The sequence below is a fragment of the Dreissena polymorpha genome, chromosome 5 (assembly GCF_020536995.1).
Source record: "Dreissena polymorpha isolate Duluth1 chromosome 5, UMN_Dpol_1.0, whole genome shotgun sequence".
Classification (NCBI taxonomy): Eukaryota; Metazoa; Mollusca; class Bivalvia; order Myida; family Dreissenidae; genus Dreissena; species Dreissena polymorpha.
In genome coordinates this window covers 25375817-25400052 of record NC_068359.1, presented here as the reverse complement: position 1 = coordinate 25400052, position 24236 = coordinate 25375817, and the positions used below count along the sequence as shown (strand labels likewise).

The 24236-nt window shown below is 34.8% G+C and overlaps 1 protein-coding gene across 6 annotated transcripts in view; it reads left to right on the top strand.

Moving 5' to 3' along the window:
• Nucleotides 1-23716, top strand: part of LOC127881460 (dynein regulatory complex subunit 6-like) — a 70896-nt gene extending 47180 nt beyond the window's left edge. For 5 of the 6 annotated variants that reach the window (XM_052429357.1, XM_052429354.1, XM_052429356.1 and 2 more), the window contains 12 exons: nt 1915-2028; nt 9234-9396; nt 10315-10415; nt 11519-11648; nt 12208-12427; nt 13259-13421; nt 13966-14085; nt 15207-15468; nt 15660-15740; nt 16618-16700; nt 18637-18717; nt 20634-23716. In XM_052429357.1, the coding sequence (XP_052285317.1) occupies nt 1915-2028; nt 9234-9396; nt 10315-10415; nt 11519-11648; nt 12208-12427; nt 13259-13421; nt 13966-14085; nt 15207-15468; nt 15660-15740; nt 16618-16700; nt 18637-18717; nt 20634-20715 (1600 nt within the window). In that variant the 3' untranslated portion in view covers nt 20716-23716. The remainder of the gene's footprint in view (nt 1-1914; nt 2029-9233; nt 9397-10314; nt 10416-11518; nt 11649-12207; nt 12428-13258; nt 13422-13965; nt 14086-15206; nt 15469-15659; nt 15741-16617; nt 16701-18636; nt 18718-20633) is intronic. The other variant, XM_052429359.1, reaches the window with a different exon arrangement.
• The last annotated feature ends 520 nt before the right edge of the window (nt 23717-24236 follow it).

Sequence of the window (24236 nt, the reverse complement as noted above, 5' to 3'; positions counted from 1 at the left end):
TTTTTCTTGAGTGTGATTTTCACCTTGATGTTTTATATTCAGTATTGTTTTTTAATACGCCTGTTTCAAAGACGGGGCAAATGGTAATACTGTTGGCAGGTAGTTCAAAAAGTTCAAATGGGATCATCATGAAACTTGGTGATTATGTAAGTGCGCACAATATTTTTGCCAAGTTTAATTACCAGTCAGAGCGCTTGCATTGCTCCTGAATGATGGCCTTTGCATTATTCCAATAATTATTTGAATTCTTCAATTATTCTTATTTTTCAGCCAAGTTTGAGAACTGCCCAGAACTGTTGTCTGTCCTCTAACTTGAATAGTTATAATCTTATCATCATTAAAGTTATCAGGGTAACCTAGACTTTTAAACAGGCGTATTATGTGACAAGTTGGCACTCTTTTTAACATGATATGTTCTCTTATTATATCACCATTTATTTTTTGAATTTTTTCTTGAGTGATAAAAACTCGTCTTATTTGCATGAACATGTCCGCATTATTTGCAAATTTTGTATTACATGTTGTTAGTGTTTGCATTCAGAATTATCCAGCTAAATTTAAAGATTTGTTATGCCCCCAAAAGAGGGCATATAGTGATCGGACCGTCCGCCTGTCCATCCGTCTGTCTGTCTTTCCGGCACTCTTTGCATTTAGGTTTCGCATTTAGGTCTCGAAAAATGCTCATAACTTCTATGTCGCTTCAGATAGCAACTTGGTATACATGTGTATCTCATGGAGCTGCACATTTTGAGTAATGAAAGGTCATCCTTCAAGGTCAAAAGTCAAATATATGGCTTCAAAGCGGACCAGATGGGGGAATTGTGTTTCTTACAAACACATCTCTTGTTATTTTTATGCTTTAAAATAGATAATTTTCTATTTATATTGAGAATAATTGTATCTGAACAAGATTTGAAAATCACTGTAATTTATTTTTATGCCCCCAAAGGAGGGCATAAAGTGATCGCACTGTCCGTCCGTCTGTCCGTCACACTTTGCGTTTAGGTTTCAAAAAATGCTCATAACATCTATGTCGCTTCAGATAGCAACTTGATATTTGGCATGCATATGTATCCCATGGAGCTGCACATTTTGAGTGGTAAAAGGTCAAGGTCATTCTTTAAGGTCAAAGGTACAAAAGAAAATCCAAGGGAAGTAATAAGCTTTAAAGGGAGATAATTATCTGTACCTGCCTAAATGATAAAAAAAATAAAAATAAATCAAAGCAGCGCAGTAGGGGGCATTGTGTTTCTGACAAACACATCTCTTGTTTCTTTTCAAATTTATTATGTTTTTTGCAAATAAAATGTAATTTTTGCTTAAACAAATAATACATATTATTTTTAACCTTTTCATAAAATCACAAAAGGGAACATGCACAAACGTTCTTGTTGTGTTGACTGCTACGTTGCATTTTTCACCTGATTTCAAATAATTATTATTCTATAAAAGATTTGTGTGTAACCTCTTTGTGCAAACTTGATTGGTATGCAAAAAAAGCATACAAAGCTGTATTTATTTATCTTTCAAGAATTTAGCATTTTTCTCATATACTTTGACCACATATTTGTCCCCTACCAGTGAAACCGGAGGGGACTTATGGTTTGCACTCTGTCTGTCACTCCGTAACTCTTTTCTGGATCCTGCGATAACTTTTAAAGTTCTTCATATTTTTAAATGAAACTTGAAACATGGATAGATGGCAATATGGAGATTATGCACATCATTTAATTTTGTTCCTAGATCAAGAATTCTGGTTGCTATGGCAACAAATATAAAAATAAATTCTGACAATGGCGGATTTTCACCAGTAGGGGACAATATTGTTAGGCAATCTCTTGTTTTATCTTGTGCAAATTATACACCTGTCGTCATCATAACAATTAATATATAGTTTTTCACATCTGAATCCAGAATTATGGAAGGGTATGCACAAAGGCATAACAAAAGCTGCGATCTGAGTGGTCCGTCTGGCTTAAAGCCGCTAATCAGTTGCTTTGTTGATCATGAAGTGGAGTTTGTTCATCGGTGAGGGCCCATTTGAGTTTTGCAACCGGATCATAGCAACCATTGGAGCATAGCAACCATTGGAGCATAGCTTTACGTCAAACTAACCCTCGTTTTATTAAGGCCAAAAGAAAATAATTTATGTGTTTCATGCAATATGACCCTAACTAGCCAATAACCAGACCCTGTAACTGGTTTATAAACTAACATTTAGAATCAGTTGCCCTTCAGGCGTTTACTCATAAAATGTCGGGCCATCAACAATTGTACGGGCCATGGGCGAGGTGAATCCTTCTGATTGATATCCCTGCTACAATTCTTAGCTCGGGTCACAGTGAAATTTAGATTTGAGCGATCATGTTTGAGACAGTTGCATGAAACACTGAATTTTGTTGAAGACCTTAGACATGACACAATCTCATGCGAATCAATTCCTGATGATTCCTCTCTATATAAGTCATCAACAAATAAAAGAAAGAAATTTATAAAAAAATTATTAAAAACCCAACCCCAAAACAACAAAAAACTGTAAATACAAAATTGACTAATACCACATGTTGTTTTGTAGTTTTCTAAATCAAAAGGATCTGAAGACATTGTAACACTGGTCAGACACATTTCACATTTCTAGAAATTCCAACAATGAAAATTTGGCAGATCTGTGAAAAACAGATAATTTAACATCAATCATTTAGGGAAAGAAGATTCAGAGTTTAATGTTAACTGGTGGGAAATAATTATTAGAGTTATACTATAACCTGTTTACGGTATGCTTTTTTAATGGCTTCCTATAAATGTAAATTGTTTAATCACAATACATTGTCAATCCAATATGTTATAATGCTGAATCCAATATAGCAGTAGTAGGTCTTGGCTCCTTTTTTTTCTCCAATCTTCCATTTCTGGCTTGAGTGTTTTCTTTAAATTCAAATTAGGCGGCGCCAATTAAGCTAATTGCATATTGCTCAATTATAGCATATTAGAGACTCATCATCACTGGGGTATTTTACAGTTTATATGTGAATTGGTAACAGAAATTCCCTTTCATTTTCACACGGTTTTTAGAAAGTCCCTGGGAAGCACGTTTGATGCATGACTGTATGACGCAACAAATTATTGGTTTGTATTGTATTGCATTCAATCTAAATTTTCTCATCCATTGGTTGATAAAATTTAATCAGAACAGTTACACTTCTGAAAAATTTGAGTAGGCCTATGCTTGTTTTTATGTAAATCTCAAACACAAATTTGGTCATATATGGCCAGATTTTTGTTTAAATTGATGTAATTATATGGATTATTGGATATTTTATGCACATAAGAACAGCGGTATGAACACAGTTATTAGTATGGTAGGGTTTATATGCATTTATTGGCGAATAACAACACAACATTGCAATAAATGAGCTCAGGACTTTAACATAGATATGTTTACATCGGGGTCTTGTGGGTTGGACCCCGTCATTCACTTTGTATTGGAATATAAAAAATATTCTTTGGAAGAACACTGATTCTACCTGGGGACTTCCTAGGTTCTATCTGTGACAGAGACTCGAGACTTTTTGAAGCTTTTTTTTTTCAATGTTTAGTCTAAAGATTTCAATGTTGCGTGTACTAGAAAGCAATAAGATTCATATCAATAATGAATTAAGTGGTGAATTGGAAATTGTTAATAACTTTATTGAATAAAAAACAAGCCTTTTAGTCAAAACAGTATAGATAGTCAAGAAATAAGTCTATTTAACAACTGGTTTACCATTCAACTGGAAAACGCTTTGTAGCCGATGAGGTAGGGGATTTTTCTAAAATAAGCCAATGTAATTATTGGATTTTTCATTCAGGTCTTATGTGTGGGAAATTTCTACAGTATTCCATTGGCTTTTTAGAAAGATTAAAACCAGAGTTTGACATCTTAACAAATTTTGACTGCCTAAATGGACCTATGGTGATAATAGAAGAGTGGGACAGTAGTGGATTTAAATGAGATTGTGTCCAGAAGGTGACCAGGTGTTTGTTCCATTCAGTACTTTCATTTCGCCTTTGTCACACAGAATCAAACATGTATCAATACTCAATATAATTTTAATGAATTATTCAGATATTAGAAATGCAATTTTCAAAGTAACTAAGTTAATTTTATACAATTTTGTTACCATACATTTTCTGGTCATAGAGGTGGCAGGTCCACAAATTCAATATTGCATATTAAAAGTTTATGCACTTTGATAGGAACAAAATAAAAAAAAATATAATACAATTGTTTAATGAACCAGCTTTTCAACACTTAAACAGGTGGTTTCTAGCTGATAATCTTAGTTTGCATCAACTGATCTCAATGAAACTTTGCATATAGCTATCTTCCATGGAGGACTAGCTTGGGATTATAATTTGGGTGCGTGGCATCAAGGTCAAGGTCACTGTTTGCTTCAAAAGAGAACAACATTTTTTCTCAATAATTTGAGTTTCGATGGAGATATTTGCATTGAAATGTTATGTGTAGTTAGCTTACATAAAGACATAGCTTGCGATTGCTTTTTGACCTGATGGATCAAGGTCAAGGTCTCTGTAACTTTAGTAGTTAAACTGTTTTCCACTCATCTGCTTGATTATATAGGCAGGTATACCTCTGAACATTTCTGTTTATGTAGCTTACATGCAGATCTTGCATGAGATTGCACAATTGGTTAAATAAATATCTTAAGTGTTGAAAACCTGGTTTCACTGTGTTCCCATATTTCTTGTCACCATTTATTTTTTTCTATTTTATTTACCGGTAGATATTGTAGAAAAACATTTTGCAGAAAAAGAAAGAAACAAAAATCATATGAATATCAATTAGAAATTAATGAAGATACAACAAAAAAAAAGCTGTATTGCCTGCATGTTTAAAGAAGTTAAAAGGCATACTGCTGTGTGACAGAGGGCAGAAATGTGAAAGTAAGAAAAAAGAAAGGAATGATAACTCTCGATATCTCAGTGTTGGGATTATGTTTACTGGTTGGACTGGAGTTACTACTTGCTAACATTTGCTGGTTACTGGTAAACTCTATTATCGTTAATTACCAATTAAAGCTGTTTCCTGTATGCTCTGTTAAAGGAGATAAACAATGCCATTAAAATAATTTGAGCAGCGTTCTGAGAAAACTGGGCTTAATGCATGTGTATAAAGTGTCATCCCAGATTAGCTTGTGCAGTCTGCACAGGCTATTAAGGGATGAAACTTTCAACTTAACTTGATTTTTGGTAAGTAAGGACTTCCTTGAAACTGAAAATACCATAAAAGCGGAAAGTGTCATCCCCAATTAGCCTGTGCGGATTGCACAGGCTAATCTGGGACGACACTTTACGCACATGCATTATGCCCAGTTTTCTCAGAACACGACTCAATTTAGTAAATCTTTTAGCTACTATATTCAATTTCATTATTAAAACACATAAATAATACAATTTTTTTGATATGTCATTATGTGCATACAAGGAGGCCTGTGTCTGGTGGATGTTAGCAATCTGTACATGTAGTGAGATTGCAGATTTAACTGAAACTTTATAACATGGAGATTGCGTGTTCTTGTTTTAAATTTAAGCTTTGAGATTGAAGTTTTAAGTAATAAATCTTGTAATTGCAAGTGGAGATTTTAGAAATAAATCTCATTTTTGAGAATGCAGATTTTTGTAATAAATCTCATTTTTGAGATTGCAGATTTTAGTAATAAATCTCATTTTTGAGGTTGCAGATTTATATTTAAAGATTTTGTAATCTTCTAATTATCTATTTAGTAAGCAAATTAAGTAATAATCTGCTGTTTGGAGATAGTGAGTTTTAATGACAAATCTCAGCTTTCAGATTGCAGATTTTAAATAGACATCTTTGCTTTGGGATTTAAGATTTTAGGGAGCATAAATGCATGCGACTTATTCGGACTTAAACAGAAAGAAAGAAATCTGAATTATTCAGCATGACAGAAAACAGACAATTAGTTAATTTCATAGATCTGATCATTATATTTGTGGTCTGACCACTCATGAAATGATTATATGATCTACATTGAAATTAACATAAATCTGCTGTGTACTCTCTGATGTTTGGTCTCTAATATTATTTGTAGCTGGAAGCATGGTTTTGAGTGCATTGCAGTTTCTTGTATGTTACACAAATGTGTTAATTTCATTCATTTTAAAATGATCTTGCCAACATAGCCGACCATGTTTCCTATTACTTGTAAACCTGGTTATCCAGATACATAGCTGCTGAGAGACAACGGATCAGCATTGATGAGAACAGTCTGAGGTGGTTTAAGACATAATATTGCACAGTGATATATTGCCCTCCATTTCACAGTATATTTAACATTGACATATTTTCCTTATAACAAAATATGAAGTTTTATTGTTCATTGACGTATTTCCCTCTTTAAAAAATATATGGTATTTGCAAAGTGATGTTTTTCCCTTGATAACAAACTGTAACTTTACAGTATATTGCACTATGCCATTTCCATTTTGAAACAAAATCAACGTTATATTGCACAGTGATCTATTTCTCGTTTTTAACAAAATGTGACTTTTATCGCATTGTGACCGATATTCCTTCTTAACAAATAATGACCTAATAGTACAAAGTGAGGTATTTCCCCTTCTTAACAAAATATGACATAATATTTCAAAGTAATGTATTTCCTGTATTAACAAAATAAGATATTATACTGATCATTAATACACAGTTATTTTCTATATGTAAGCAGCACCTGTACAAAGACAAATTTTGTGCATATGACATGTGCTTACCTAAACCTCTAGTGGTTAAATACGCAGGATTTAAGTACCTTTGGACTTTATTGGGCAATTAAACATCAACAGAGTCTGCTTTTTACGTCAGACATTTTTTTGGCTTTGTTTTTGTATATGAGATGCAGAAAATATTTTGTTGTATGAAAACGAGTATTGATTATATTACAATACTTTCCTTTGTAACAAAATGTTGGTTGCTGTGGCGTAGTGGATAAGGTGTCCGCCTAGCGATCGGGAGGTCACGGGTTCAATCCCCACTGTGAGAGCGTTCTTTAGATCTCCCCCATAGACACCAAGTACTGGTTCTAGGCCCAGGAAATGGACTCGAGGGCGTTTCAAATGAGCCTTAGGCTTTCTATGCAATCAACCTTAAATAAATAGAGGATCTTTGTTAGATTCGGTGGAATATCGATTTTATTTCACGAGTGATCATAGAAAACAATATTTTCACGAGTGGCGAAGCCATGAGTGAAAATATATATTTTCTATAAATTTCTATATATATTTTCTATGATCACGAAATCCAACAAACTTTCTTTTTATTTTACGCTTTTTTCAACGTTTATTTACATTGTAAATGAGTTTAACTTGATAATTTCGTCGAAAAAAATGACGTCATTTCACAGTAAATCGATATTTTTCACTGTTATTTTTCACTGTTTAAAACAGTGGAATACCAATTTTATTTCACTGATATTTCTATCTAAACCACCGGAAAGCATAAAATAAATAGGTTTAAACTAACAAAATGTTTTACTGGGACTAAATTTTTTGCTATGGTCACAAAAATTGTAAAATTCTGTTTAAGGAACAAGTGTTTAATGTTTAATTGTCTTTATACTTGTTTGTTAATAACTAATAGTTTGTTAATAACTAATTGTTATTAGATTCATGTCCCCATTTTTTTATTTGACATACCATTTTTATTTTTTGTTGTTGTTGTTGTGGACTTGGTCTTGCAATGGGCTCATATTTGTAAAGAACATTTTAAAATAACATTTATAAACAACAATATCATTTAGACATTTTATAATTGGATTGATTAAGAAAAAAAGATAAGTTTAACATTTGTTTTAAAAGATCTTAAGTATCATTTTAAGTTTGTTATTGTTTTAATATATCTGGTTGAAAAGCGTAGGGATACAGAAATGATAGGCGTCTGTGTGGGAATGTGTGCTTCTGTCAGGCAAACTTTTCATACAATTTTCATACAATTTTCATGCCATTTTCATGCCATTTTCACAAAATGATAATCTCCATTCACTACTGGGCATGTTATCAAAATTTTGCAATTAAGTTATCTTTTAAGGAGTAATTATCCTTTGTTGAAAATTACATAATGTTTGCTTGTGTGCGCAACTCCTATATTTTTGCATGTGATTTTCGCCATACTTATATGTAATTTTCTTCCAGATCTAAAGTCAAGTGCTATTTTGTTTATGGAGTTATATTTCCTTGTTTAAATTGATTAAAACTCCTATATTTTTACTGCTATTTTGGCCAAAACTTTTACAGAATAATCATCTGGAAGTGCTACAGCGCACATTGCCAAGATTTAAAAATTGTGTTATTTAGTAAGGGGTTATTGCCCTTTGTTTAAAATTACATATAAAAATTCTGTGCACAACCCCTTACATTTTGCAAGCCATTTTTGTCAAGCTTTGGCAGAATAGTTATCTTCAAGTTCTACAATTCACATTGTTTAGGGTTCACGATTTAGTACTTTTTAGGTGTTATAGTCCTTTGCTTAAAATAACAATTCCAGTGTCATGTGATTGCAGTTTTTCTTCTTCTTTTTTTCTCGAAAATGTAATTGCAAGTTCTGACAGTACCTTTTTGAGAACAATGCAACAGTGGCAGGGAGTACTTTGTCTTGTATGTTTTATTTTATGACTTGTAAGCAAATTGTTTCAAACACAAACTAAAATGTATACTTTTCAACCCATATTACTTAAAATTGTTTACAAACATGGGCCTAGTTACTATCAGGCTTATTTGTTCACAATAACACATATATGTTTTTGTGCGCTTAAATGCAGATTAATAATCGATGTGATTTTTTATGATGTTTGTTGTTTAATTAATATTGTGTCTGTGATGCAACTGCCTTAAAATATGGAATGAAATAAAATAATTAGTTATTATTTTAGTATTTTAAAGGGTATTTTAAAAGTTTACCCTCTATTAATATGTCATTCACTCTTCTAAAAAAATTCAATATAAAAGAATAATTTAAAAATTATGACAATTATACAGTCTTGTCTACTTGTTATTTTACTCATCATGTTTATTAACTTTCTTTTGTTATATGTACTTAATAATTACGGAAATATTCCATAACATGTTAAGCTCTCCTGAGCACAAAGGGGCAGAACAAACCAAAGCAGTCAGCAGTCTACTACCCATAACTTATTTATGTTCTTATTTCTCCATCCCAGGGTGACAGACAAAGTGGTAACCAAGTTGCTCTACAAATGTCGGCCATATTTGATCCACCTGAACATGCGGGCGTGTCAGTTCATCTCGGAACCCTCGTTTATGAGCATCAGCGAGTGCTGTAACCTGCAGGACCTCAACTTCTCACAGTGCCTTGGACTAGACGTACGTAATGCACCGGGACACATAACCCTTTCAATCTCAGATAAGCATTCTTCTGCGTCTGAGGTACCTTAGATAATCAAATTTACTTGAAGACATTTCTTACTAGATTCAAGTTTCAAAAGGCATAATTTCCAACCCGAAGATACTGATGAGGATCAAACATCATAAAACCTGAACAGTTACTTGCAGACTGTTCTGGTTTTATGCAGGTTACATATAGCCATTTTCACCTTGATTTTGCTCTGGAAAGTGTTAATGGCCCAGGTTCCTTCAGAATAATAAGTTATTCTTAAGTTTTTTTTACCTCTAGAAAATACATATGCACAGTATTTTGGCAGCATTTCAAACAATTTGTAAGCTTTTCAAATAAAGTTGTTAAGTTGTTGTCTGCCACTGTGTTTGATTCAATGCATGTATGCCCCTGGCTTGTCCATAGACCACTGTGTTTGATTCAATGCATGTATGCCCCTGGCTTGTCCATAGACCACTGTGTTTGATTCAATGCATGTATGCCCCTGGCTTGTCCATAGACCAGATTTTGTAAGATACACAGGCTTATTTGAAGTTAAGACGTAGTCTCTAGCTGTATTGTCCTTTAGTGATGTAAGTTATTCTTAATTTAAATTGTAATCTCTAACTGTATTTGCTTTGATATATATTTTACCCTGGGTCAGATTCGAAAAGGTTCCCAATTTATTTGTAAGTTAAGACATAGTCTCCCACCATAGAAGCTGACCTCATTCTATACTAAACAAAACATGATTGTTTCCTAAATCAACACTAAGAAGCCTCATTCTGGGAACACTGTGCTTAATAAATGTAGGTAAAGTGTTGGCCCAGATTAGCATGTGGAGTCCACATGTATTCAGTCTAGTTTTCTCAGAATAAGGCTTAAATGTGCTCACTGTTGTGTTACAGGATGAGAAACTGAAGTTGGTGGCCAAGGGATGCAAGATACTTCTGTACCTGAACCTTTCTCACACAAGCATCACTGACGCCTCATTGCGTACACTTGCCAAGTATGGATTGAGTTATGGTTGACTTGTGACTTCACATTTGACTTGACTTGTTACTTTACATTTGTCTTTACTAGTGGGTTGACTTGTGCCTTGACATTTGTCTTTGCTTGTGGGTTGACTTGTGCCTTGACAGTTGTCTTTACTTGTGGGTTGACTTGTGCCTTGACATGTGTCTTTACTTGTGGGTTGACTTGTGCCGTGACATGTGTCTTTACTTGTAGGTTGACTTGTGCCTTGACATTTGTCTTTACTTGTTGGTTGACTTGTGCCTTGACATTTGTCTTTACTTGTGGGTTGATTTGTGCCTGACATGTGGCTTTTTTGATACATGACTGAACTCAATGTTTAACAAAAAACGTAGACAATAGGCTTAGGATTCTTTTTATTCATAAATCTATACGACAATATTTTGCTAGAAGCCTTGGCCAATTATTCATTAAATTTGTTAATTGTCCCCTACCGGTGAAACCGGAGGGGACTTATGGTTTGTTTTCTGTCCGTCAGTCAGTCAGTCTTTCAGTCAGTGAGCACTTTTCTGGATCCTGCGATAACTTTAAAAGGTCTTCATATTTTGTCATAAAACTTGAAACGTGGATAGATGGTAACATGGAGATTATGCACGTCATTTCATTTTGTTCCTACGTCAAGAATTCTGGTTGCTATGGCAACAAATAAAATATTTAAAAAAATAATAATCTGACAACGGTGGAGTTTGACCGGTAGGGGACAGTATTGCTTGGCAATCTCTTGTTGTATATGTCCATTTAAAAAACGGGGCATATTATGTGAACACCTGCGGCGGACAGTGTCCAGGAAATGTTTGAGGGCATACAAGTCGGATTAGCATGAAGCTCTTCAGAATTATGGCCCTTGAATTATACAAATTTGGCAAAGTAAACTAAGGTATGGCTTGCAATGACCCATGCTCTTTTATTGCAGGTATTGCTTGCAATGGCCCATACTCAAATATTGCTGTTATTGCTTGCAATGACCCATGCTCATGTGTAATTGCAGGAATTGCTTAGATTTATCCATGCTCATATATTGCCCATGCTCATATATTGACGGTATTGCTTGCAATGACCCATGCTCATGTATTTCAGGTATTGCAACAACCTGCAGTATCTGTCACTGGCCCACTGCAAGAAGTTCAGTGACCGGGGTCTGCTCTACCTGTCCTCTGGGAAGAACAGCAAGAAGCTGGATTATCTGGACATCTCTGGCTGTCTGCAGGTAACACTGGTACCTGGCTGTGGCTGTCTGCAGGTAACACTGGTACCTGGCTGTGGCTGTCTGCAGGTAACACTGGTACCTGGATGTGGCTGTCTGCAGGTAACACTGGTACCTGGCTGTGGCTGTCTGCAGGTAACACTGATACCTGGCTGAGACATAAGTCTGTGTTCCAGTTCGGACTCCTGTTAAGTGTCAACATCATAGCTGTGCCTTAATTTCTACAGTTTCATTACTTTTCTCTCCAGGTTCCACTCCATATGTGGAACTTGATCCATTTTTCAAACCTTAGCTGGGACTTCACTCCATAAAATGGACTAGTCCAGTTCCTCTCAAAACACTTGACTTAATTCTAGTTTCCCAGACTAAGCGGACTTATTTTCCAGTCCTTACCATACCCATAGGAGGAGTTTAGTCCAGTTTCCTACCTTTTGCTGAAATTCAAACACGTTTGTTGTTTCAAAATGTATTTGTATACTGGGCTTTTATAATTATCATGATAAACTCAATAATTTCAGTTTTAAACCATTTTTTCCTATAGAAAAATCTTATTTATTTCTAGATTACACCAGATGGCTTCAAAAACCTCGCCAATGGTTGTACCAATCTGCAGACCCTGCTGTTGAACGATTTCCCAACACTAAGCGATGACTGCATATTTCCTGTTGCGGCCAAACTTACCCGGATCCATACGATGTCTTTCCTGGGTTCTCCCAATCTTACAGACGAGGCATTTAAGCGGATTGCAAACAACAAGAATCTGAAGAAGATCAAGATTGAAGGTTGTCAGTTTGTTTGCACCCATTTTCATTGTAGGGGGTCCATCTATTCATGTCAAGGCTTGCATTCATGGGTCATGTTGGGAACAATAGATTTTTGTCCTTAGTGTTGTCCTTTAGGCTTTTGTGCCATGTTAACTGCAACAAACTGCAACAAAGACACATTTTTTGTCAGAATATTAACTTTTTGAAATGGGTTACGCCATTCTTGAACAATCAATTTAAATGAGCATTAAGTACGATGGTATTTGATCCATATTTAATACACTTAAGCTTTTTAATGTTCTTTTTTCTGCATTTTACAGAAAAGTTTGTAAATCTACTATGAAATGTACTTGTTCTTAAAATACTTTTGAAGTACATTTATTTTCTGATATAGAATAGTTATCAAAAGAAAACTATACTTTCAATAGGGAAGGGAAGTTGTCAGGTACTGGCATACATATGTGCACCAACTATTGATAAACTGCTTAAATCAGCTAATCTTGTTAATAAAAGGTGCGAGTTGGGTAATTTACAGCCATTATACAAATGAAATATTTTACAAACAAACAAACCCATTTTTATGACAACAGGCAGAATGGGCTGTGGACATAAAGGTAGTTAGTGTCTGCGTGTCAAAGCATCTTCATAATGCAATATATATGTTCAACATCATAATTCTGATGAAAGTATATGTCTGTACTTTTGATGGTACTAACGACTTTTAAATAAAGGTGTTCAACTTAGCAGTGTGTGTGACCAGTGTTTGGGAATCAGACTTGTCAACTACACAAGCACACACAAACTTGAATTATATGATACAATGATTAAAAGCTAATAAATATGTTCCAGGCAACCAGCGTATCTCAGACGTGAGTCTTCGTCAGATAGGGACAATGTGCACTAATCTGGAGCACCTGTACATCGCAGACTGCCAGCGTCTGACGGACCTCTCACTGAAGTCTCTCTCTACATGCAGGCTGCTCACTGTGGCCAACTTTGCTGACTGTGTCAGGTATATATGTATTGTGTTCTGAGAAAACTGGGCTTAATGCATGTGCGTAAAGTGTCGTCCCAGATTAGCCTGTGCAGTCCGCACAGGCTAATCAGGGACGACACTTTCCGCTTTTATGGTATTTTTAGTTTCAAGGAAGTCCCTCCTTACCGAAAATCAAGTTTAGGCGGACCGCACAGGCAAATCTGGGATGCCCAGAAAAAACGGATAGGCCTAGGAAGTAAACAATTGGCAAAGGAAGTGTATTATGGGCCCAGGAAATACAGAATGGGCCCAGTAAGTACACAATTGGCACAGTCAGTACTCAGTAGGCCCAGGAAGTACACAATAGGCCCAGTAAGTTCACAATAGGCCCAGTAAGTTCACAATAGGCCCAGTAAGTTCACAATAGGCACAGTAAGTACTCAGTGGGCCCAGGAATTACACAATTTGCCCAGGAAGTACACAATGGGCCAGGAAGTACACAATGGGCCCGGATATACATAACAGGGCCCAGGAAGTACACAATTAAAAGTTAATTACACCTTATGTTCATTATCTACAGGATCAGCGACAAGGGTGTAAGACAGCTTGTAGATGGGCCATGTGGTCCTCGACTGAGGGAACTTAACCTAACCAACTGTATCCGTGTGGGAGATATGGCCATGGTGAACATACACAAGAGGTAAGCAGTTGTGCCCAGGGAGAACCCATGTTGATTAAAAAAAAGCTATGCTTATTTATTGACCCTGGAGATATTAGGAAAGAAAAAAGTTTGTATTCACAAGGAGAGGTCTAATTGGTTCCATGTCTAATTCTGCATGAAATTTTCAAACAATTAAACAATAAAAAAAATTAACAATTACATGTCATTGGTGATCACTTTTTCATATTAACCATTATCTGATTAAATTATTCTTCAGTGTAATTATTTAAGGGGTATTTAGAATCATGAGTCTTCAGATTATCGTTGCTGTCCAGACTTTATTTAAAGAGTATGTAAAAGTGAAGTTTAATTTCATGGGGGATTATTTAGGTTATGAATATTTTTGAAATTCTATAGTTCTATACGTAGCGGTATACAATGGAGTGATTATAAAATATATTGTGTGGATTTCGACAATGGCAATTGTGTTGATTTAAAGCCAAAATCAACAATAATTTAACAAATTAAACAAGCTAAAATTGTTTATAATTTGCATCTTAGTGACTCATTTTTAAATAATGCATGGAAAAGGATCCAATAATAATAATTGAATTTTAATTCATCATATAGTTTCTTTAAACTCAGCTTTTAATGTCTCAAATTTGGAACAAGAACACTTAGTTACAATTACAATACTGTACAAAAATGAATGTATTCTATGTGATTTAGGGCTGTTGAATACACTTCTACTGATAATTAAACACTTTTTTTGTAATAGAGTCATAGCAAAATACATAATCTTCTTTCATAATGGGGCCATTTTTGCATAGATTGAAATACTTCAATAATAGGCACCCTGAATGGATCTGTTTAAAAACAAATGAAATATTTTTGTCAGTTGTTAATGGAATATTTTAAGCTCACTATTTTTGTATAGAAAATTAGGTTGCCACAGTTTCACCCTTAAATAATTACAGCTTTATATTAATTATATGTGAGATTGTCAACTTAAATACAAATTTTTACAACATCATCAACTTTAAATAGTTGTATGAATCAATTACTGACCCAACCTCGGTATTCGCAAAACAGGTATAAGCTTTTTTTATATATCAGGATTCCAATGGAATAATTATAAATTAATCCTAAACCGATTCCAGATGTCACAACCTGACCTACCTGAGTGTGTGTTTCTGTGAGCACATCAGTGAGGCCGGTATAGAGCTGCTGGGCCAGACACACAGCCTTACCTCTGTTGACATCTCGGGTTGTAACTGCGGAGATCAGGGGTTGTCTGCTCTCGGGAACAACAGTCGCCGTGACGTGACGCTGTCCGAGTGTGCCAGTATTACAGATCTGGGACTTCAGAAGTTTGCCCAGCAGTGCAAGAATATTGAGCGGCTGGATTTGTCACATTGCATGGTGAGAATGCAGGAGGGGGAGGGGACATTATCAGGTCTTTTAGCTCCAATGATAGTTAAAGCAGTTATTGCCCTAGCGTCCATATATGATTTTTAAGAACATATTATATTACTCAAAATATTGTTCAGAGGGAATTGCTCTTTGATTAATAATAGAACATTTTTCTGAACAAATTTTCAATTTAATTTCAGCAAATTACTGATGGAGCCATTAAAAATCTGGCCTTCTGTTGTCGGATGCTGAATGTGCTCAACCTTGCGGGTTGCAAACTGGTAAATTTACGTACCGGTATTGTCTTTTAACCATTTACCAATCAGATACCAACTTTTCTCATGTTTAGTCCCTTTCAAAATCAAATTCAATGGCAGACCTTTTCATAATTTATTTATATCTAAAAGCTTCATTTCCAACCCTTAAATACTGATGAGGAGCAAACAGCATAAAATCTGAACAGACTGCGAGTTACTTACAGGCTGTTCTGGTTTTATTCTGTTTGCATATAGCCACTTTCAATTTGTTTTTGAGTGGGAAAGGGTTTAGAACTACTTCTCTGGTCGTACCCTCTTGCTCTTGTTCGTGATTGATTTTAAATGATATTGGATCAAATGATCAACTTTATCAAAATTTTGTGTCCCATGCAATATCATAGATGAGGTGAAAGTTAATGTTCATGGAAGGTCCATTACTTGTTTGTGCATTACAGGATTTCACAATTAATGGACTAAAGTAATCATGATATCAAGTTTATTTGCCTCATGAAAAAAATCCTGCTCTCTCTTCAAGGTCAAGGTCACAGTTGAAACTTGAAGATTGTGTATGTTTGTTAAATAGACATAGCAAAAGAAGGTATTCACTTTTAGACCATAACTTTTATTTCCCAAATGTTATTTTGTTATGAAGATGTATCAAGATGATATGTGACATGTGCAAGAACCAGCATTCTACCTTCAAGGTCAAGGTCACACAAGGAGTTCAAAGGTCGAATGGACCTTAGAAACTTATCGGTTTAAAATAGAATTTTAATTCACTGTTGACAGACCTGAATAGGGCAATGTTTAAAATAGTGTTTAATGGGTGATTGACGTAAGCAGTAAGTTACTGAAAAATATTATTTTTTACCGGTACTTAAAATAGAAGTGTGCTTCCTAGGTGACAGACTTGAGTATCCAGTACCTGTCCGGTGTCTGTCACTACCTTGTACAACTGGACGTCAGTGGATGTCTTCTTATCACGTGAGTCTGCTCATCTTTTAAAGGTTCATTGCGTGAAAATTGCGCTCCTTACAACGTAATGATCTTTTTTATCCCCCGCCATAGGCGGAGGGATATTGTTTTGGCGTTGTCCTTCCGTCCGTCTGTCCTTCCGTCCGTCTTTCCGTCCGTCCGGAGACATATCTTGGAAGTGCTGTGGGGGATTTCATTGAAACTTGGTATGACTATATATATGGATAAGAGGATGATGCATGCCAAATGGCATTGTATACCATCTGTAAATAACGGAGTTATGGCCCTTTGTATCTTGAAAAAATGCTTTTTGTGTGTGTCTGGAGCCATATCTTGGAAGTGCTTTGGCGGATTTCATTGAAACTTGGTATGAATATATATATGGATAAAAGAATGATGCACGCCAAATGGCATTTTACACCATCTGTTTATAACGGAGTTTTGGCCCTTTGTATCTTGAAAAATGCTTTTTTGAGTGTCAAATATAACCCTTTTGTGTCCAGAAGCATATTGGCGGGGGATATCAAATCAACGAATTTGCTTGTTTTTGGAGGGGTGGGGGAGGAGGCCGGAAGTTGACTGAATTCTCATATATTTATGATTTTCTAACACATTGTCTCTCTTTTAATGCCCCCGGTAGGGTGGCATATAGCAGTTGAACTGTCCGTCAGTCTGTCCGCGTCCGTCCGCAAACTTCAACGTTGGCCATAACTTTTGCAATATTGAAGATAGCATCTTGATATTTGGCATGCATGTGTATCCCATGAAGCTGCACATTTTGAGTGGTGAAAGGTCAAGGTCATCCTTCAAGGTTAAAAGTAAAAAAATACAAATTAGGGAAGTAATAAGCTTTAAAAGGGAGATAATTTCTAAACGTGCGAAATGATATATTGAAATTTTATTTCAAAGCGGCGCAATAGGAGGCATTGTGTTTCTGACAAACACATCTCTTGTTTCATAACCACTTTCTATCTAAAAGCCCTGCCACCTTTGCCCCGTAGTGACAAAAAAATACTTTTTTTTATAAATTAATTTGTTCCCCTTAAACATTCTAATTTCCTCTCAAACGCATGTTGCCTTGGAAAGGAGATGATGTTATCTCTTATTATCTTCTGACGTGTTTGAAATGACCTGCCTTCAAACTTACAATGCATTCAATATAAGATGCAGGCAATTTTTAATGTCTGGAAAAAAGGTGTGTCTTATACTCTTAAAAATATGGTGATTTGTCTTACATTTTATCATTGTGTGAATCAAATGCAAATTGTAATATAGGAAACGAATTACTACACATTCAGTGGAGTGAGTACTTAATTGGCTTGAATATGAATATGACACCATTTTATTAACACACTCTTCCATTGCATGAAGACATGTTTTTTTTAGTGAAAAACACACTCATTAAAATTGAATTAGAATGAAATCTTGGTTAGAACTATGATTTAATCAAATAAAGTAATTCCATTGATACAAAATGTGTATTTAAGCATCGCTGTGGGATAACCGGGCTTAGTACATGTGTGTAAACATTTGAGTCGTGTTCTTAGAAAACTGGGTATGATGCATGTGCCTAAAGTGTTGTCCCAGATTAGCCTGTAAAGTCTGCACAGGCTAATCAGGGACGACACTTTCAGCCTAAATTGGATTTTTGCTAAGAAGAGACTTCATTTAAATGAAAAATGTCATAAAAGCGGCGTGTCCCTAAATAGCCTGTGTAAACTGCACAGGCTAATCTGTGACGACATTTTACACACATTTCGTTTGAAATAAGTCTGTGCAATCAGTGATGACACTTTGGGCTTTTACTAAATGTTTTGTTTAAAAGAAGTCTTTTATAAACCAAAATCCAGTCTAGGCGGAAAGTGTTGTACAGGCTACTCTGGGAAGACACTTTACTCACATGCATTAAGCCTGGTTAGTAACTTGCTTTTCTTGATTTTGACAGAGATAAAGCCCTGAAGTATTTACGTAAGGGATGCAAGAAACTGAAGTTGCTGACGTTACTGTATTGTAAAGGAGTTTCAAGGTATGGATAGGCAACGTGATCCAATAGAAAATTTCATTTGCGATGAATTTATTTTATGATATCGATTTATTAAATTGTTGTCCTTTAATAAAATGGATTACACATGACATAGATAATCAATTTGCAAATGGCAAAGCAATTGTCAACAAACTGACATCATTTTTTGTGGAGCTGGCTTGCGGAAAGTTTCATATAGTAGTCACAATGGTTGAGTGTATGTGCCTGCTTGTGTGTGTCCAAGCTTGTTGTGACTTAAACATTGTCATTCATCATGCAATTTTAGAATTACCTTCCAAAAATTATCACCATCGTAAGAAAATATATGGTGTGTAAAACCCATCTGCCTACCTCAATGATCAAGGGCGTTGTTAAAGGTCAAAGGTCAAATTTGGCCATAAAGCAGCTTTTCCAGACAGTAACTTTGTTATTCATCAGGAATTTTTTCAAATAACTTACCACAAATGCTTGTTGGACAATATTCTGAATGAAATCAGCCTTGCTCTGAGACAAAGGGAATATGAAATGGAAACAGACAATAGACAACAAGATTATGAAATGGAAACAGACAAAAGACATCAAGAATATGAAATGGAAACAGACAATAGACAACAAGAATATGAAATGGAAACAGACAATAGACAACACGAATATGAAATGGAAACAGACATTAGACAACAAGATTATGAAATGCAAACAGACAATAGACAACAAGAATATGAAATGGAAACAGACAATAGACAACAAGAATATGAAATGGAAACAGACAATAGACAACAAGAATATGAAATGGAAACAGACAATAGACAACAAGATTATGAAATGGAAACAGACAATAGACAACAAGATTATGAAATGGAAACAGACAATAGACAACAAGAATATGAAATGGAAACAGACAATAGACAACAAGAATATGAAATGGAAACAGACAATAGACAACAAGATTATGAAATGGAAACAGACAATAGACAACAAGAATATGAAATGGAAACAGACAATAGACAACAAGAATATGAAATGGAAACAGACAATAAACAACGGGAATATGAAATGGAAACAGGCAATAGACAACAAGAATATGAAATGGAAACAGACAATAGACAACAAGAATATGAAATGGAAATAGACAATAGACAACAAGAATATGAAATGGAAACAGACAATAGACAACAAGAATATGAAATGGAAACAGACAATAGACAACAAGAATATGAAATGGAAACAGACAATAGACAACAAGATTATGAAATGGAAACAGACAATAGACAACAAGAATATGAAATGGAAACAGACAATAGACAACAAGATTATGAAAGTGAAACAGACAATAGACAACAAGAATATGAAATGGAAACAGACAAAAGACAACAAGAATATGAAATGGAAACAGACAATAAACAACGGGAATATGAAATGGAAACAGACAATAGACAACAAGATTATGAAATGGAAACAGACTATAGACAACAAGAATATGAAATGGAAACAGACAATAGACAACAAGATTATGAAATGGAAACAGACTATAGACAACAAGAATATGAAATGGAAACAGACAATAAACAACGGGAATATGAAATGGAAACAGACAATAAACAACGGGAATATGAAATGGAAGCAGACAATACACAATGGGAATATGAAATGGAAGCAGACAATAGACAATGGGAATATGAAATGGAAACAGACAATAGACAATGGGAATATTAAATGGAAACAGACAATAGACAATGGGAATATGAAATGGAAACAGACGATACTAATATTAAGTAGACAGTATGGTTTCTGGTAACTAAATGTTGAATATAGCATGTATTTGATAAAGGTATGTGATAAATACATAAATTACAATACTAGTATATGACCAGAATAAACAAATATTCTCTAAGGCTACTTTACTTGTTGGTAATTTGCAGGAATTCAGCCCAGAAGATGATGCGACATGTGGAGACAGTTCAGTACAGCAACGACGAAGTTCCGTCCTACTTCGGATACTGAGTGGAGACAGTTCAGTACAGCAATGACGAAGTGCCGTCCTACTTTGGATACTGAGGCAAACATGGGGAAAGCACGAGGAATAGGAATGATGTGAGATACATTATTTGATAATACCACAGGGGCCTTGAGGATCAGTGATAGGTTGGCTTTAATTGATTTGTGAAATGACCTGTGGATTGTAGTTTGGTTATTATAAACTTAATGAAAAACTTTATTACTGGATACAATTTACAGAATTAGATAGGAGAATATAACTATATGTTTTGACACAAGAAGTTTTAGCTCAATTGGAATATTGATAATTTTGTTTAACTGAAATCTTCTGTTTTTTGTTAAAGGTTTTTCTACTGAGATTAACTGTTTGATTGTTTTTGCAATAAAACATTTTTAAAGAAGTAATGTTTCTCTGATTGAACCATTTGAATTTGGCATAGACTGTACAAAGGTTTACGTTTTTTTTCAGTATATACATTCTGTGGAGTATAGAACTTGAATATTGCTATAGTTTTTTTAAAATGGTAAATCATAAATTGGCCTTAAACTCTTGCATTCATTATTTAAATGCATGGTATTGTGTAATTTTCACAAAAGTTTTACTTTGTCTCAGAAGTTATTTCATGACACTACATTAGGATTGGTGACAAACTTCATCAGACAGCTTTGAATGTCACATGACTGATTGAATGTCACATTACTGGTTGAATGTCACATGACTGGTTGAATTTCACATGAATGGTTAGATGTCACATGACTGGTTGAATATCACATGACTAGTTGAATATCACATGACTGGTTGAATGTCACATGTCTGGTTGAATATCACGTGACTGGTTGAATATCACATGACTGGTTGAATATCACATGACTGGTTGAATATCACATGTCTGGTTGAATATCATGTGACTGGTTGAATGTCACATGACTGGTTGAATGTCTCATGACTGGTTGAATGTCACATGACTGGTTGAATATCACATGACTGGTTGAACATCACATGACTGGTTGAATATCACAAGACTGGTTGAATGTTACATGACTGGTTGAATGTCTCATGACTGGTTGAATATCACATGACTGGTTGAATTTCACATGACTGGTTGAATATCACATGACTGGTTGAATGTCACATGTCTGGTTGAATATCATGTGACTGGTTGAATGTCTCATGACTGATTGAATGTCACATTACTGGTTGAATGTCTCATGACTGGTTGAATATCACATGACTGGTTGAATATCACATGACTGGTGGAATATCACATGACTGGTGGAATATCACATGACTGGTTGAATATCACATGGCTACTTGAATATCACATGACTGGTTGAATATCACATGACTGGTTGAATGTCACATGACTGGTTGAATGTCACATGACTGATTGAATATCACATGACTGATTGAATGTAACATGGCTAAATGAATATCACATGACTGGTGGAATATCACATGACTGGTGGAATATCACATGACTGGTTGAATATCACATGACTGGTTGAATATCACATGACTGGTTGAATGTCTCATGACTGGTTGAATATCACATGACTGGTTGAATATCACATGACTGGTTGAATATCACATGACTGGTTGAATATCACATGACTGGTTGAATATCACATGACTGGTTGAATATCACATGACTGGTTGAATATCACATGACTGGTTGAATATCACATGACTGGTTGAATATCACATGACTGGTGGAATATCACATGACTGGTTGAACATCACATGACTGGTTGAATATCACAAGACTGGTTGAATGTCACATGACTGGTTGAATGTCTCATGACTGGTTAAATATCACATGACTGGTTGAATTTCACATGACTGGTTGAATGTCACATGACTGGTTGAATTTCACATTACTGGTTGAATATCACATGACTGATTGAATGTCACATGACTGGTTGAATGTCCCATGCCTGGTTGAATGTCACATGACTGGTTGAATATCACATGACTGGTTGAATGTCACATGACTGGTTGAATATCACATGACTGGTTGAATATCACATGACTGGTTGAATATCACATGACTGATGGAATATCACATGACTGGTTGAACATCACATGACTGGTTGAATATCATATGACTGGTTGAATGTCTCATGACTGGTTGAATATCACATGAGCTTTGTATATATAATGGCCCCTGATTTTATGAGAGATCAAACATCCAAATTACCTCAAACATTTTGTTGATTCAATAATTTGTAAGAGTGTGCTTAAAAAAAATATGGCCAAAATCCTTTTTTTTAAGTAACCACATTTTTTTTTATGCATTTTTTTTTCTTTTTATGCAAATGAATGAAAGAGTTACTTTAGTGGGGACAACAGCCTGTTAGTTTGGGCAGACAATTTTAAGTTCTTATTTATTTTTAATGGAAAATGTTTTCCTGATTTTACAAGCAAAACACCAAAAAGATATGGATGATTTTAAAATTAATAGGTATAATGATAGTAGTTGTGCCTCCGAAAATGATGTCCTTAATTCTGAAGCATGTTATTTATCAGAGAATTTGACACAAACTTAAATCTTACTTGACAACAAGTGAGATACCAATGTTTGCCTTATCATAAACATGTACAGAGCTGTGATAATTTATATGAGCCATGCTCTGGGAAAACGGGGCTTAATGCATTAAGGTAAAGTGTCTTCCATGATTAGCCAGTGCACCCCACACAGGCTAATCCAGGACAAAACTTTACGCCTAAAACCGGATTTTCGCTAAGAAGAGTTTTTTGAAAATGAAAAATACCATCAAATCAGAAAGTGTTGTCCCTTATTAGCCTTTGTGGTCTGCACAGGATAATATGGGACGACACTTTATGCAAATGCATTAAGCCTTGTTTTCACAAAGCACAGCTAAAATGTATGCTTGTTTATTGCTTGGCTTGTTTTGTTTAATAATATATATTTAAATATATTCTAATAGAATATGATTTGATGCTGATTTTATGTAAATGGCATGAATAAAAATAGTTTTATATTAACTGCATGTGTTGTTCTTTAATTATCCACTATCTTTTAATCTACGACTGAAAATATGTGCATAGTTTTTTACTTATTATTCTAAAATGATAGTTGCTGATATATAGAAAAAAGAACACATTTACCATTGTTTATTTACCATTTAAACATCACTAAAATGAAGTCAAGAGTCATAATTAAGTGCACCCAAATTAATATGTCAGTGGTTTGTGTTAACATTGCAAACATGTTTCAGTTAAATCCTGTTAGAATAATTTGTAATATTGTCAAGATTTTCATTGTTTATTGACTAATAAACAACAACAGCACTTCAATGTGATATTCAATGAAATACTGTTTGAACATGATTACAATTTAGTGAACAGGAATATTTGTCACGATGGACTGACACCGTACAAGGCAAACAAAAGTTCGAACTAAAAAGAAAAATATAAAACCATATTCCATTTTATTAGTGCTCAGTTGGTAGAGTGCTGGGCTACAATCCAAGGATCTGGAGTAAGATTCCTGCCTCTGATTCAA